The sequence below is a fragment of the Trachypithecus francoisi genome, unplaced genomic scaffold, assembly GCF_009764315.1.
Source record: "Trachypithecus francoisi isolate TF-2019V2 unplaced genomic scaffold, Tfra_2.0 Lachesis_group2, whole genome shotgun sequence".
In the NCBI taxonomy this organism is placed as follows: domain Eukaryota; kingdom Metazoa; phylum Chordata; class Mammalia; order Primates; family Cercopithecidae; genus Trachypithecus; species Trachypithecus francoisi.
In genome coordinates, this window is record NW_022681465.1 from 145,931,016 (window position 1) to 145,947,472 (window position 16,457).

Sequence of the window (16,457 nt, forward strand, 5' to 3'; positions counted from 1 at the left end):
GTTGAATTGGAATGTATATTGACATATTAACAAGTAGTAGAAAGGAGCTTTATTCAAAGAATATGAAGAAGCCCAAGTTTAACTTGAATATTTAGGAATACATAAAGGTAGGATTAAATGTTTCTTCTTAATTTATTATAGCTTCTGTATGTTTGTTAATATGTAAATGTATATGCTTAAAAACATACTTTAATTAAGTAAATTAAGGTAATAATTGTGATATACTTTTAATAGTGGAACTTGGAAAATATTTTTTTAATAGTTGATCTGATTCTAAGAAGAGTAAATAATTGATTCATAGGATTTCTTATTCAAGCAAAATTTGTGCATTTCTCAATAATTGCCTTTTAAAATTTTCCTGTTATAGGTAGACTGGCGTCGTTCCTTCATCACCACTGATGTTAATCCTTACTATGATTCATTTGTCAGATGGCAATTTTTAACATTAAGAGAAAGAAACAAAATTAAATTTGGGAAGCGGTAAGTTTGTTGTACTTGAGCATAATAAAGCAAAAATCAGTTGGGCATGGAGGTTCATGCGTATAATCCCAGTGCTTTGGGAAACTGAGGTGAGGGGATTGCTTGAGACCAGGAGTTTGAGAGCAGTCTGGGCAACAAAACAAGACCGCATCTTTCTCTGTATAAAAAAATTTAGCCAGGCATGGTGGCATGCACCTGTAGTCCTAGCTGCTTGGGAAGATGGGGCAGGAGGAGTGCTTACGTGAATAAATAAACACCTTGTAGCCTTCTTTTTCCATTATCTTTCTGTTTTGAAAATACTTTGTTTCTATTCTTTTGTATCCTTTGTTTTCCTTTTTTCCTTACCAGTGTCTTAATTTCTCTGGGCTGCTTCGTGTTTATGACAGATATGAACAGGGAGAATGGGAGTGTGGACTTTTATTATCTTACTAAAGATTCTGTTCAGTATTCCCTACCAAGAAGAAAAGTAATCATTTTGTTTGTGTTTTATTTTATATTTTGTTCTATAAATTAAGATTCTTCCTTGATTATGTAGATTAATCAAGGAAAATAACTTAAGAAATGAAAATAAGTTACCTTCCTTGATTAGTCTACATAATCAACTTCCTTGATAGTTTCATTTGTTAAGTCAATTTATGTTTTATAATCTTTTGTTCAGTACCACAAAGCCAGGATCAGTGTGTATTTTCCAGTGGTATTACCTTTGACGAAGGTAGAAAGCTTTCATTAAATAAGTAGGTTGACAGTGGAACTACCATAAGAATACACATAATAGATACAGATATCTACTCAGAAATTTTAGTTACAAGACATGTAAGAAATTAGGTGTAACATAGGCAAATATGTTAGGATAAAATGTGAATAGTATAATAATATTTGTCATTTTTTGTTTATTTTTTAGGTATACCATTTATTCTCCAAAAGATGGACAGCCTTGCGTGGATCATGATAGACAAACTGGAGAGGTGATTATTTGTGAAACAGAGTAGCTATTATAGTAATCCTTAATATGACCACAGAGTTTAAGAAATAGAAACCTAAAAATAACTTCTTTGCAGTGCTGAGGGATATTGTCCTGATACTCTGGTGGGTATGAAGAGGGGATAGGATATCAATACAGCTACCTGTATTGTGTGTAGTACCTAGCTACCCTAAGAGTCATCTGAGGACAGCTGCATCAGTTTGTTACAGGAACGCACATTGTTGAGCCTTACCCCAAAATTGCTGAATCAAAAGTTCTGGGGGTGGGGCCCAGGAATCTTTTTACGAGCTCTCAATGTGATTTATATGCATGGTAATGTTGTGAAGCACCATCTGGAAAATAAACAGCTCTAAAAAGAAAGCACAGGGAAAGGTAATGAGATATGTGACTAAGATTTGGTGTACACAGATTCCATTTATGTTTGCTTTGATCATGTGCCTTCTTACTTATTTCCAAAGTACTTTTAGCCATGCCTAGAAGTTCATTCTACATTCTTGTAGAACACATTATTAACGTTATTCTCTGAAATACTTGAGTAAATCAAGAGTAAGTGATTTGGCTAAATCCATGGCACAGTAAAAATCAATGACAATGTCAGCATCTGAACTTATGATTCCCTATGATTGTGTCATTCTTTATTACCATCTTTGAACATATTTTCAAAATCAGCCTTCAATTTTGATGTAACTTATCTAAGTGAGAGTTGATCAAAATTTTAAAAGATTTGAGAGACTTAAGAAGACCCAGTAAAGTTTTAATATAGCCAATGGCAGCAATATCCTAGATTTCAGTAATCCTTTGTAGACTTTTCAAAGCATTTTTCATCCATTCTCTTATGTGTTCCTCAGGACAGTCCTGTCTGCCGCATAACATCCTTATTTTACCAATGAGGAAAGAAAGGCTTAGAGACTCTGATTGTGACTACCTTGGGTTCAACCATTAGTAAGGGAGCACACTAAGTTTAGAACACACATTATCTCTGACTTCTGGTCCAGTATCTTTCTTTGATGACTACTATGTGGGACATGCCCTGGGATGGAATTAGTGTTGATTGTGTCTTCTCACCTTCATTTTGGCAAACACTGTTTTGGGTGATTACTCCAAATCTCTCCTAACATACTGGACTTCTCTGTGTGGGTATGGTTAGCACACCACTGGCAGTTTCTTCTCTGGAAAAAAAAATTAGTAATACAAGAACCCATTCTAGGGATTTGAATCAGATCTCTCACATAGATTAGCAGGTTTAAGGCAAGTCTTTTTTTTCCTTCAAATTTTTGTGTCGTTTATTTGCTTAGGGTGTTGGACCTCAGGAATATACTTTACTCAAATTGAAGGTGCTTGAGCCATACCCATCTAAATTAAGGTAGGTTTGCCAGAGGAATTGCTTCATCATTTCTGAACCATCAGATAGTTGTTACAGAGTTGACAAAATGTTTTTACATCAATATTTGTTTTTTTTCTTAGTGGCCTGAAAGGTAAAAATATTTTCTTGGTGGCTGCTACTCTCAGACCTGAGACCATGTTTGGGCAGACAAATTGTTGGGTTCGTCCTGATATGAAGTACATTGGATTTGAGACGGTGAATGGTGATATATTCATCTGTACCCAAAGAGCAGCCAGGAATATGTCATACCAGGGCTTTACCAAAGACAATGGTGTGGTGCCTGTTGTTAAGGAATTAATGGGGGAGGTAAGTTGGATAGCAGATTTTTTATTTTAATGCATAAATTTCAGGGAAAATTTCAACAATGAATATTGAGAAAAGAGCATTACAACCTTAAAAAATGAGGTGTACATGCAGTAAAGTGTGTACGTCTTGTGTATTTTGGTGCATTTTCATATGTGTATACACTTAGGTAAGCACCACCTAAATCAAGATATAGAACAGTTTAGCACTCCAGAAGGCTCTCTCATGTCCATATTGTTAGTAGTCACTTCTCTCCTCCAAAGGTAACCACTGCTCTAACTTCACCAAAGATTATTTGTTGTTTTTGAACTTTACATAATGGAATTGTACAGTCTGACTGTTTTGTGTCTGGCTTCTTTTGCTTAACATTATGTTTGTGAGATTCATACATGTAGGAGTAGTTCTTTTTTTATTGTTGTGTAATATTCATTGTATGACTGTATGATGAAGATAGCGTATTTGATTTTTAGGTTTCAACTCGGTAAATATCTGGTTGAAAAATATAGGCAGTCCTCCCCAAGAGATTTAATAGCTGCATTAGAGATTATATTATTTTAAAAATACTATTACCTGAATTCCTGGTAATACTAAATTTGAAATTGTAGCTGCTTTTGTTTTTTTTTCGTGTGAATAAAGTCTTGGTTGATATGAGTTAAATCTGGATGGTTACACAACTCATCTACTTTATTTTTATTTGTTTTTGTAGACAGTTTTGCTCTTATTGCCCAGGCTGGTGTTCAGTGGCACAATATCAGCTCACTGCAACCTCCGTCTCCTGGGTTCAAACAATTCTCCTGCCTCAGCCTCCTGAGCAGCTGGGATTACAGGTGTGTGCCACCACACCCAGCTAAGTTTTTGTGTTTTTAGTAGAGACAGGGTTTCATCATGTTGGCCAGGCTGGGCTTGAACTCCTGATCTCAGGTGATCCACCTGCCTCGTCCTCCCAAAGTGCAGTGATTACAGGCGTGAGCCACTGCACCCGGCCGCATCTACTTTATTATCAGTATTTCTGAGTGTGTTTAATTCCATTCAGTGAATGCTGATCTTTGGTATGTTAAATAATTTTTTAAAAAGAAAAATGTGAGTAGAGTACCATCTCAGTTCTTTTAAATTGAACTCTTTTATTTCTTGTTTTATACTTTCTTTTGATTTGATTGCAATATATTTACAAGTCCCCAAATTCAAAAAACACAAAAAGATACAAAAGTTCCCCATTCTAGAGGTAGTTAATAATACCTATGTCTTGTGTATCATGGAAATATTTCATGTATACACAAGCGAATATGCACATACTCTTTGCCCCTGTTTTTACACAAATGGCAGTATGCTTTATATGCATTGTACCACATCTTGCTTTTTGATTTATATCTTAGCAATCATTTTGTCAGTACATAAACAGTTTCTTCATTCTTTTTTTTTTTTTTTTTTGAGACAGAGTCTGGCTCTGTCGCCCAGGCTGGAGTGCGGTGGCCGGATCTCAGCTCACTGCAAGCTCCGCCTCCTGGGTTTACGCCATTCTTCTGCCTCCGCGTCCCAAGGAGCTGGGACTACAGGCGCCCGCCTCGTCGCCCGGCTAGTTTTTTGTGTTCTTTAGTAGAGGCGGGGTTTCACCGTGTTAGCCAGGATGGTCTCGATCTCCTGACCTCGTGATCCGCCCGTCTCGGCCTCCCAAAGTGCTGGGATTACAGGCTTGAGCCACTGCGCCCGGCCTCTTTATTCTTGTTTTTTATAGCTACATGGTATTTCATTGTTTGGCTGTACCACAATTTACTTAACCATTCTCTATTAATGGACATTTGAATTGTTTCCTGCCTCTTTCTGTTAAAAGCAGCACTGCCACATCTCCTTAGTTCCTAATATTGGAATTTTGTCTGAGAAGTTCTTGGGAACAGTTTTAGGGACACACATATTTTTCTAGTCTTAAACTTTTCTCCGTGTTAATTTGAGCAAATTCTGGAGTGAGGGACATGGATGTTATAAATTGCAAAATAGTTTCAACCTTTAAAATAGCTATAATATTTAGCTATCATCCATATGACTGCAAATTCTATAAAGGCAGGTTATGTGTATATATATATGAATAAAATGGGATGCGTGGGAATTACGTGGAAAGGAAAAGCGTGTTCCTTAGCTAGAGCAAGCAGCTGCAAATTCTTTGTTGCCATCTGAGAATCTGGGTCTAAAATTGCTTAATCTTTAGGACTTTTTCTTTTTTCTTTTCTTTTTTTTTTTTTTTTGAGACGGAGTCTCGCTCTGTCGCCCAGGCTGGAGTGCAGTGGCCGGATCTCAGCTCACTACAAGCTCCGCCTCCCGGGTTCACGCCGTTCTCCTGCCTCAGCCTCCCGAGTAGCTGGGACTACAGGCGCCCGCCACCTCACCCGGCTAGTTTTTTTTTTTGTATTTTTTAGTAGAGACGGGGTTTCACCGGGTTAGCCAGGATGGTCTCGATCTCCTGACCTCGTGATCCGCCCGTCTTGGCCTCCCAAAGTGCTGGGATTACAGGCTTGAGCCACCGCGCCCGGCCTTAGGATTTTTTCAAGTGAAATTAGAACTATCCTTTTACTTTGTCTTCATAATTACTGTTTTAAATAGATATATAGTACTCATTCTTGTTCCTGTAACATATTTTGTTAAATCATTTTTTCTATCATTGAAAGCTTTAGTTGTTTCCAGGCTTTCCTAATATAATTAACTCAGAATTAACTCAGCATTGGGCAGACTTGTTTAAGAAAAAATAGTTTGTTGTTGTTGAGTCTGAGTTACAGGAACATTCTGTGGCTTTTACTGTGGATTCCTATATTTTCTTCAAGGAATACAATGTCACAAACAATGTATTAGTGTACTCATGTCATCATAACATTGACAGATTTAGTTATTATAATTATTAAAATGTATTTTTCCTGGACGGATGCAGTGGCTCATGCCTGTAATGCCAGCACTTTGGGAGGCTGAGGTGGGTGGATCACCTGGGGTCAGGAGTTCAAGACCAATCTGGCCAACATGGTGAAACCCTGTCTCTACTAAAAATACAAAAATTAGCCAGGCGTGGTGGTGTATGCCTGTAATCCCAGCTATTTGGGAGTCTGAGGCAGGAAAATCTCTGGAACCTGGGAGGCGGAGGTTGCAGTGAGCCAAGATCGCACCATTGCACTCCAGCTTGAGTAACAAGAGCAGAACTCCATCTCAAAAAATAAAATAAAAATAATTATTTTTCCTCTAGTAGGTATAAAAGAATGTGTTTTGTTTTACTTCATGTGTATTTTATTTATATCCTTATTTTTTTGAGACGGGGTCTCCCTCTGTCACCCAGGCTGGAGTGCAGTGGCGTGGTCTTGGCTCACTACAACCTCCGCCTCCCTGGTTCAAGCAATTCTCCCGCCTCAGCTTTCCAAATAGCTGGGACTACAGGCGCATGCTGCCACGCCTGGCTAATTTTTTGTATTTTAGTAGAGACGGGGGTTTCACCATGTTGCCCACGCTGGTCAGGCAACTCCTGAGCTCAGGCAATCCACCTGCCTCAGCCTCCCAAAATGTTGGGGTTACAGGCATTAGCCACCGTGTCCAGCCTATATTCATTTTTTAATTGACAGAAATTGTATTTATGGTATGCAACATGTTTTGACATATATATACGTTGTGAAATGGCTAAATTGAGGTAATTAACAAATTCATACCTTACGTACTTATGTGGTGAGAAGAATTAAAATTTATATCAGGCGCAGTGGTGTGCACCTGTAGTGCCAGCTACTTGGTGGGCCAAGACCTCAGGAGGCTTGCCTGAACCCAGGAGTTTGAGCCTGTAGAATGCTATGATAGCGCCTGTGAATAGCCACTACAGTCTAGCCTCGGCAACATAGCAAGGCCCTGTCTCTTAAAAAAATCTGCACAGCAATTTTCAAGTATAAAATACATTGTTGTTGCCTATAGTCACCATATTGTACAATATATCTCTTGAATTTATTGCCATATATTTTTGATTACTAGCTTCTCAGGGCTTAAAATATTAACATAGTTTTAATTCTAATGGTCACAATGAATTCACCTTTTATATTGATTTTTTTCTTATGCAGGAAATTCTTGGTGCATCACTTTCTGCACCTTTAACATCGTACAAGGTGATCTATGTTCTCCCAATGCTGACTATTAAGGAGGATAAAGGTAAAGAGTTTATTTATTTCTAGAAATATTTTGGTAATCACGTGTTGGTTCTAGTTATTAATTCCACACTTTGTTTTATAGGCACTGGTGTGGTTACAAGTGTTCCTTCTGACTCCCCTGATGATATTGCTGCCCTCAGAGACTTGAAGAAAAAGCAAGTGAGTATCTGAGTTTCATGTTTGTATTTTGTCCTCACCATCTCATTGCTTAGGTACTGCTGAACTACACTGTGGGACTAGGCTAAAAATCTATGCATTTATCTTTAAACTGCTACCTCTAACTTGTTTCTTGATGTTTATATATTTTCTGTGGTTTGATTTTTAAATATGTTTCACAGAATTTTGAAAAAGTTTTCTGATATTCACATTTTCATTGAAATCTGGCATATGAACCTCAATTTAAGTGATAGGTGTATGTCTATGTACATTTTTGCTTTTGACTGTACAGTTTCATTTAGGCTATTCACTATAACTTTAGCTATTAAATGTTTGAAGGTTATGGATCCCTTTTGAGATATTTGGTAAAGGTAAAAATTTGCCCTCTATGGAGAGGAGAACAAATAATAGTTTTAAGAAAGTTTGGAGGTTACTTCTCTCAATGATTCTACCAGCGAAGTGTTGATCATTAGTGTTAACTTGCAAATTTTTCTGTAGGCCTTACGAGCAAAGTATGGAATTAGAGATGACATGGTCTTGCCATTTGAGCCGGTGAGTACATAGATAATTCAGAATATTCACATCCATCTCTTTATCAGAAAAAAAGAAGAGCTAACATGTTTTCCTTGTAACAAAATTAATTGGTGGAGTATGAAAATAAGAGAGAGAGAGTTTGATTAAGGATTTACTTACTTTAATTTGATCCTGCTCTGGTAGATAAGAGCAAAAGGAAAACTAACAAGCATTTTCTTACTACCTGGCCCCTGCAGTTCAGAAACAAATAGCTTTTTAGCATCTCCAGTTTTATAGTAGCTTGCTTTGCTAGTATGATCAGTTTCCTGGCTTCTAAAGACAAAATTTTGCCCTTTTCATGAATGTTTATTTGTAACCATAATAACTTTAACAAAATCCTATACAACTCTATTTTATGTTTCTTTTATTTTCATGTTAGTGTCTATAGAAGAAAAACTTTTAAATTACCAGCAAATGATTTTCATTTCATGAAAGATCCAGAGGAATTAATGTAAACCGAAAGCATAACCATCCATGAAACTAGTTGTTTATATCAGCAGTCCCCAACCTTTTTGGTGCCAGGGACTTATTTCGTGGAAGACAATTTTTCCATGGACCGGCAGGGTGTGGTAGGGGAATGGTTTTGGGATGAAACTGTACCATCTTAGATCATCAGGCGTTAGATTCTCATAAGGAACATGCAACCTAGATCCCTCCATGCACAGTTCACAATAGGGTTCATGCTCCTATGAGAATCTAATGCCACCCATGATCTGACAGGAGGTGAAGCTCAGGGGGTGATGCTCACCTGTTGCTCACCTCCTGCTCTGCAGCCTGGTTCCTAATGCCACGGACTGGTACCGGTCCACATCCTTGGGGTTTGGGACCCCTGGTTTATATCATTTTGCTAGTTTCAGCATGAATTACTTAGATAATTATATGCCAGTGTAGGATAGAATGCTGGGAAAGGTGTGTGTGGTGGGGGAAGGGCATTGAGGTTGTTGATACACAGAGTATGGGTATGCTGTGTGTGTATTCCTGTGGAGAGTAGGAGGACAAATTTACATCTGGAAGTTAGTCAGTCTGTGATTACTTAATGTGTGGCAGTGTCATAATGACATATACAATCTGAAATGACTTAATTGTACATTAGAGGCAAAAGGACTTGTGCCCTATAGACCTGTGTGTTCAGTCAGTGTGAACATGTTTCTGATTGCTGTTTGCTGCAGGTGCCAGTCATTGAAATCCCAGGTTTTGGAAATCTTTCTGCAGTAACCATTTGTGATGAGTTGAAAATTCAGAGCCAGAATGACCGAGAAAAACTTGCAGAAGCAAAGGAGAAGTTATATCTAAAAGGATTTTATGAGGGTGTAAGTAATAATTTTTTTTAGTTTTTATTTGATTTACTTCATGCTCTGTGATTTTCTTAATTAGAAAAAATGTAGAAAAATTTAACATAGTTTCAACTATACATTGATTTGAGAGCTTAATATGAGAATGTATTCTATTTCCAAATTTCTATTTTTTGTTTTTGTCATGTCCTTTGCCTAAAAGCATTTTCAGAAATTCTTTTTTGTGGACTCTAGGAATCTCTATGGAGTGAATTTCTTGACACGATATTTCAAATTAGTTCATATTATGAAGTAAACTTCAAAGGTTTATTGAATGGAGAATTCCTGGTCCCTTTTTTGCTCTTCTAGTTAGGGAGTTCATATTTTAGATAAGCAGTTTTATCCAGTCCATTAGTTTATTTATTAATGTCTACTAAATGCCAGGTGAGTCCAACAAACATGTTCTGAACCATTCTTTTCTCCTAATTGTACATACGGTAATGTGGTTTACATTTCTGTGGAAAGAAGGCTAGGCTAGAGAACATAAAAATCCAGACAAGTTGTTAGGTGCTTCAGATTCAAATGAAGATTTTTAAGAACATCAACAAGAATGTTTTTTAGTTTTAGCTTTCCTACATTTTTCTGGATAACCAAGAATTGGTTATGTATCTTTTTTTGAAGTGACACATATTTTGAATGATGATAAAAGCCAACACTTTTGCAGCACTTATATATTGATTTACTTAATTCTGAAAATAACCCCATTCTGAAGTAGGCACTCTTATTCCCAATTTACAGATGAGGAAATGGAGGCACAAAGAGATTAACTGATTTACTTGAGATTAGCCAGATAGTTAGCCAGTGGGAACTGGGATTCAAACTAGGTAGCCTGGTTCTGGGATTTGCGTGTGTGTGTGTGTGTGTGTGTGTGAGAGAGAGAGAGAGATGGAGTCTTGCTCTGTCACCCAGGCTGGAGTGCAGTGGCACGATCCCAGCTCACTGCAGCCTCCCAACTTCCAGGTTCAAGAGATTCTCCTGCCTCAGACTCCCGAGTAGCTGGGACTACAGGCGCGTGCCACCATGACTGGCTAATTTTTGTATTTTTAGTAGAGATGGGGGTTTCACCATATTGGTAAGGCTAGTCTCGAACTCCTGACCCCAAGTGATCTGCCCACCTTGGCCTCCCAAAGTTCTGGGAGTATAGGCTTGAGCCACTGCACCTGGCCAGATTTGTGTTCTTTTTTTTTTTTGAGACGGAGTCTTACTCTGTCGCCCAGGCTGGAGTGGAGTGGCTCAATCTCAGCTCACTGCGACCTCTGCCTCCTGGGCTCAAGCGATTCTCCTGCCTCAGCCTCCCGAGTAGCTGGGATTACAGGCGCCTGCCATCACACCCAACTTAATCAGATTTTTGTTCTTTTTTTTTTGAGACGGAGTCTTGCTCTGCCGCCCAGGCTGGAGTGCAGTGGCAGGCTCTCAGCTCACTGCAAGCTCCGCCTCCCGGGTTCACGACATTCTCCTGTCTCAGCCTCCCGAGTAGCTGGGACTACAGGCGCCCGCCTCGTCGCCCGGCTAGTTTTTTGTATTTTTTAGTAGAGACAGGGTTTCACCGTATTAGCCAGGATGGTCTCGATCTCCTGACCTCGTGATCCGCCCGTCTCGGCCTCCCAAAGTGCTGGGATTACAGGCTTGAGCCACCGCGCCCGGCCCAGATTTTTGTTCTTAATCACTACACTCATTAAATATAACTTTATAATGTTGGATTAAATAGATATTGAAGTATTTTGGTATGTTAGAGGTTTAGAATGTCAAAAGAGAATGCATGTCTTTTCAACCTAAGATGGAAACAATTTGAGAGAAATGTAAGAATCATGTAGATGAAAATAAGAGTCATGTAGGTGAAAATATCTGCTTTATTACCAAAGAAAGCTGGAAGAGGATTGAGGCTTAATTGATGGCAACAATGGATAAGCTAATACTTTGCCCTAGAATGTAATTGGCCTACTGAGAAAAAGATAGAGGTGAAAGAGTAGGCCTCCTTAGAGGAGCAAACTTGATCAGATGGCCAGGCAAAGAATACTCACTTGCAGCAGGTGGGGTTAGAAAGAGGAGCCTAATGAGATGAAGCCGAATATGCTTCGTTCCTTCAGAAACCGCCAGGAATGAGGTGAGTGAGTGTAGTTGAATTCTGTCCATGTGGAAACTTAAGAAGTGAAAGTCAGTATTCCTTCCTAATCATGCTCACACTAGGTATCTCAGTGATACCTGGTGAGGTGGGTATCACTGACAGAATGATAAGTGTGTTATAAATATTAGTTATCCATGCTATACCAAAATGAAAACTTATTATAAATGTGATAAATTTCATACTAAAAATATTTTGGTGGGCAGAAGCAAATTTAGTTACAGAAAGTTAGGGAAGAAACTCAAGGCTGATTCTAACTGTTTTATATGTGTTTTTCTCCCTTCTCATCCTTTTAGATCATGTTGGTGGATGAATTTAAAGGACAGAAGGTTCAAGATGTAAAGAAGACTATTCAGAAAAAGATGATTGACACTGTATGTGATAGGCTATGCTCTGAAGGCTGTTTTAGGAGAGCTGTTAGTTAATAGACTTGACAGTGTTATTAGCAATGAGTTCTACAGTAGAACCTGGAGCTGTAATACAGATATCATATAGTTTTAAGGCAGAAAATAGACCTATTTAGCAATTCATTTAACTTGAATATCCCATCTATAATGTTGATAAAGGTAGTGTTCTAAAGTTGATGTGTGCATAGCATATACAGAGAACTTTGATGGTATTTCTGGCAGTGGCCATTTTAGATACTGGTAGTTACAACCCTTTCTTTCTCTGGTGTTTTTTGCTGTCATCCTCCTCTAATCCCTCCATTTTTGTTATAACTCTCTTCTATTTAGCTGAGTTAACCCTTTACATTTTTATTTTTGACAACTTTGTATACCCATAATATAGAGAGACAATGGTCTGTTAGGCTTATTGAAATAAAAAAGCAGCAATTTCCTCATCACTTTTGCATAATTTAAATTTCTTTTCCTTGGGGTGGGTAACATTTAACCGTTTTAGTATTGATCTCCATCTCTTTTTTTTGAGATGCAGTTTCGCTCTTATTGCACAGACTGGAATGCAATGGCCCTATCTCAGCTAACTGTAATCTCTGCCTCCTGGGTTCAAGTGATTCTCCTGCATCATCCTCCTGAGTAATTGGAATTACAGGCACGAGCCACCATGCTAGATAATTTTGTATTTTTAGTAGAGATGGGGTTTCTCTGTGTTGGTCAAGCTGGTCTTGAACTCCTGACCTCAGGTGATCTGCCTGCCTTGGCCTCCCAAAGTGCTGGGATTACAGGCGTGAGCCACTGTGCCTGGCTGATCTCCATCTCTTGCAGATATCTGATCTAAATGCTTGTAATGTGATTTTTTTTTTTCATGGTTAGGTATCAGCCACTAACCTCCTACTCTTGGAAGGAGTAGGAGGAAGATCAAGGTTACACTCTTCCCCCTACTTTTTGTTTTCTCTAACGTCCAACATTTATTGGTATATACTACTCCATGCCCTGTCTTCTCCATACACTGTAGTTATAAAAAATGTTAGATCAATAGTTATTATTTACATTTTTGAGACATGGCTCATACATAATGTAGTGTACAATAATTTTTCATCCTCAGCCCTTGGTTTTCCCCAGGATTAATAATTATGTTTATTTTTTAAAAATTCTTAATTTAAAATATACTTATCAGTACTCCATTTCTCAACTCTTTCCCAACTGTCTGTTTCTTTCCTTACTCAGTTCAAACACATCAGTGTGCTTTCAGTTCCACTCAGAGAAAGCCCTTCCAGAGCTTTCTGGCTTTAGTCTGAACTGGTTGCTTACTGTCCTGATGCGCAAATCTTGGATGTCCCTCCACTACTACTAAGAATCTCCTTTGCTCCTCTTGAGCTGGATCTCCTGTTTCCTTAATCCCATTTCTATGTCCTTCTTATATTCTTTCTTACTTTGGTGAAGCTCTGCCTCTGATAGCTTTTCTGATAAAGGGTACCTGGAAGGTAAATTGTTATGACTTTTCAAGTCTGAAATATGTCTTCTATCTTTATATTGGATTGCCTGGGTATAGATTCTGGATTGGAAATACTTTTCCCTTAAAAACTTGAGGGTATTACCTCATTGTCTTTTGGTTCATTGATGGTATTAAGAAGTTGAAAACTCTTCTGGTAGTGACTGATGTTTTTGTAAGTAACTTGTTTCCTCTGACTTTGGAGGCTTATATAATCTTTTTTCTCACAGTATTCTGAAATTTCATGATTTGCCTTGGTGTAGGTCAATTTTCATTCATCCTATTGGGTGCTTGGTGGGCTCCTTCAGTCTGGAAACTTGTGTACTTCAATTTGGGCCACACTTCTTGACTTTTTTCTTGATTATTTTTTCTTATTCTCTATTTTCACTTTTTGAATTCCTGTCATTCAGATACTGAACCTCTTAGATCCTGGCAGTCCTGTTGGTCCTCTTTGTGGGATAGTCCCTCATCGTTTTCTTCCTGAGCGTTTGTTTACTATGTGCTTTTATTCACTATTTGTGTGTGTGTGTGTATGTGTGTGAATACAAATTTATAAAAACTTTTTTTAAAGAATCATTGTATGGAAAATTGAACATGTATCACCCAGATTCAATAATTACTAATTTTGGGCCAGTTCAATAATTCTTGTTTTCTGAATTTTTTTTTTTTTAAGAGACAGGGGTCTTGCCATATTGCCCAGGCTGTTCTGGCTTTGGGCTCAAGTGATCTTCCCACCTCAGCTTCTTGAGTAGCTGGTACTACAGGCACGTGCCTCCATGCCTGGCTGATTTGTTGTAGGATGATGTTCTTGTTTCATAGACAGGACATCTCTGAGGAAGACTGCTGATATATATTTGGGTGTAAAAAGAAATGTTTTTGCATATGGGTAGGACTTGTCACTAGGCTTCACTGGGGGAGGTCTAGAAAGGGCCATTTGGGCCTTGGGGACTCCTGGATGTTAAGTGTTTTTTAGTATTTGCTTTTGGGTTTGTTAGATTTCCCTACAGAAGATTCTGCCAATCTCTAGCTCAAATGGTCTAAGTGGCCAGGCGCAGTGGCTCACGCCTGTAATGCCAGCACTTTGGGAGGCTGAGGCGGGTGGATCACTTGATGTCAGGTTTGAGACCAGCCTGGCCAACATGGTGAAACCGTGTCTCTACGAAAAATACAAAAATTAGCTGGGCATGGTAATGTCTGCCTCTAATTCCAGCTATTTGGGAGGTTGAGGCATGAGAATCGCTTGAACCTGGGAGGCGGAGGTTGCAGTGAGCCGAGATGGCGCCACTACACTCTAGTCTGGGTGACAGAGTGCTGTCTCAAAACAAACAAACAAAAAGTCTAAGCAACTGAGCATTTTGGGAGTTGGAAGGGAGAAGAGAGCTAGGAATGTGTACCAACATCTAGTGTGCTGACTTTCACTTAACTCCCCTATTTTTACTATGATACTTGGAACTTTGTCTCTAGTTCAGAGACTTTCTTTTACCTTTTCTAGAGAATTAGCCTTTTTTTTTTTTTTTTTTGGTTCTGGCATAGGTAGGGGCAGTATATGGGGTTCTAACCTCTATTTTATTTTATTTATTTTATTTTTCTATTTTATTTTATGTTATGTTATTTTAATCTTATCTTATTTTTTTACCACTTCCCAGATACCCGCTTCTTTAAATGACTTTAGTTGGTGCTCCTCTTTTCAGTCTCACTTATCTCACCTTATCTCTCTCTCTTTTCTTTCTTTCTTTTTTTTTTTTTTCCGGAGTTTTGCTCTTGTTGCCCAGGCTGCTGGAGTGCAGTGGCACAATCTTGGTTGGCTTACTGCAACCTCTGCCTCCCAGGTTCAAACGATTCTCCTGCCTCAGCCTCCCAAGTAGCAGGGTGTTACAGGTATGCGTCACCATGCCCAGCTAATTTTGTAGTTGTGATAGAGACGGAGTTTCTCCATGTTGGACAGGCTGGTCTTGAACTCTTGGCCTCCCAAAGTGTTGGAATTACAGGTGTGAACCACTGCACCTGGACCTTATCTCTATTTCTAGAGCTATTTAATGCCACCAATTTCTGAGTCTCTTAGAGTTACTGGAGTACAGAGTAGATTACTTTTTGCCATTTTCTATTATTGTCTTAGGATTTAGATAGCTTTTTAATTTTTGCTAATATATTTGTCATTCATGTTGCTTTTTTGTTTTCAGAATTCAGTTAATATTTTTTCTTCTGTCATTTATTTTGACTTTGTAGGTTCATGCCATTTGTAAAATCTTCTTTTCTTTTTATTGGAATTTTGAGCAGGAGTTAAATGTCTGTTTTTGATCTACCATCTTTAAACCAAAATCCCAGCTATTTAATTTCAGCACGAAGAATTGCATTAAAAACAGAGCAGTGAATCATTTTGTGAATAATAATGCTGAATTTTATTTTTAAAAATTATCCTAGCCTAAAATGTTTAGGATCATCATAGCATTAAGAGAGATTTATGTTTGGTAAGAAATCAAAAGCAGGCCGGGCGCGGTGGCTCAAGCCTGTAATCCCAGCACTTTGGGAGGCCGAGACGGGCGGATCACGAGGTCAGGAGATCGAGACCATCCTGGCTAACACGGTGAAACCCCGTCTCTACTAAAAATACAAAAAAAAAAACTAGCTGGGCGAGGTGGCGGGCGCCTGTAGTCCCAGCTGCTCGGGAGGCTGAGGCAGGAGAATGGCGTGAACCCGGGAGGCGGAGCTTGCAGTGAGCTGAGATCCGGCCACTGCACTCCAGTCCGGGCGACAGAGCGAGACACCGCCTCAAAAAAAAAAAAAAAAAAAAAAAAAAAAGAAATCAAAAGCATCATCAATTTTCATGCTTAAAAGTATTTAGGATCGTGATAGCATTAAGAAAGATTTATATTTGGTAAAAAATCAAAAGCATGGTCAGTTTTCTAGTGGAAATTTTTCATGGCACTATAAATCTTTAGTAACAAGATTTTCTATGTTTAGTCTTTGTATATCCTTTTTTTTTTTTTTTTAAAGCAGTTTATAAGAAGGATGAAAAGCTGCTATAGGGCTGTGCATAGTGGCTCACAGCTGTAATCCAAACACTTTGGGAGTCTGACAT

The 16,457-nt window shown here is 38.5% G+C and overlaps 1 protein-coding gene across 6 annotated transcripts in view; it reads left to right on the forward strand.

Annotated features, from left to right (window-relative positions):
• Positions 1–16,457, forward strand: part of LARS1 (leucyl-tRNA synthetase 1) — a 70,632-nt gene that overhangs the window by 21,611 nt on the left and 32,564 nt on the right. For all 6 annotated transcript variants that reach the window (XM_033180768.1, XM_033180767.1, XM_033180766.1 and 3 more), the window contains 9 exons: positions 368–480; positions 1,382–1,445; positions 2,758–2,825; positions 2,927–3,152; positions 7,220–7,307; positions 7,389–7,465; positions 7,961–8,014; positions 9,205–9,345; positions 11,785–11,862. In XM_033180768.1, coding sequence (XP_033036659.1) covers positions 368–480; positions 1,382–1,445; positions 2,758–2,825; positions 2,927–3,152; positions 7,220–7,307; positions 7,389–7,465; positions 7,961–8,014; positions 9,205–9,345; positions 11,785–11,862 — 909 coding nt within the window. The remainder of the gene's footprint in view (positions 1–367; positions 481–1,381; positions 1,446–2,757; positions 2,826–2,926; positions 3,153–7,219; positions 7,308–7,388; positions 7,466–7,960; positions 8,015–9,204; positions 9,346–11,784; positions 11,863–16,457) is intronic.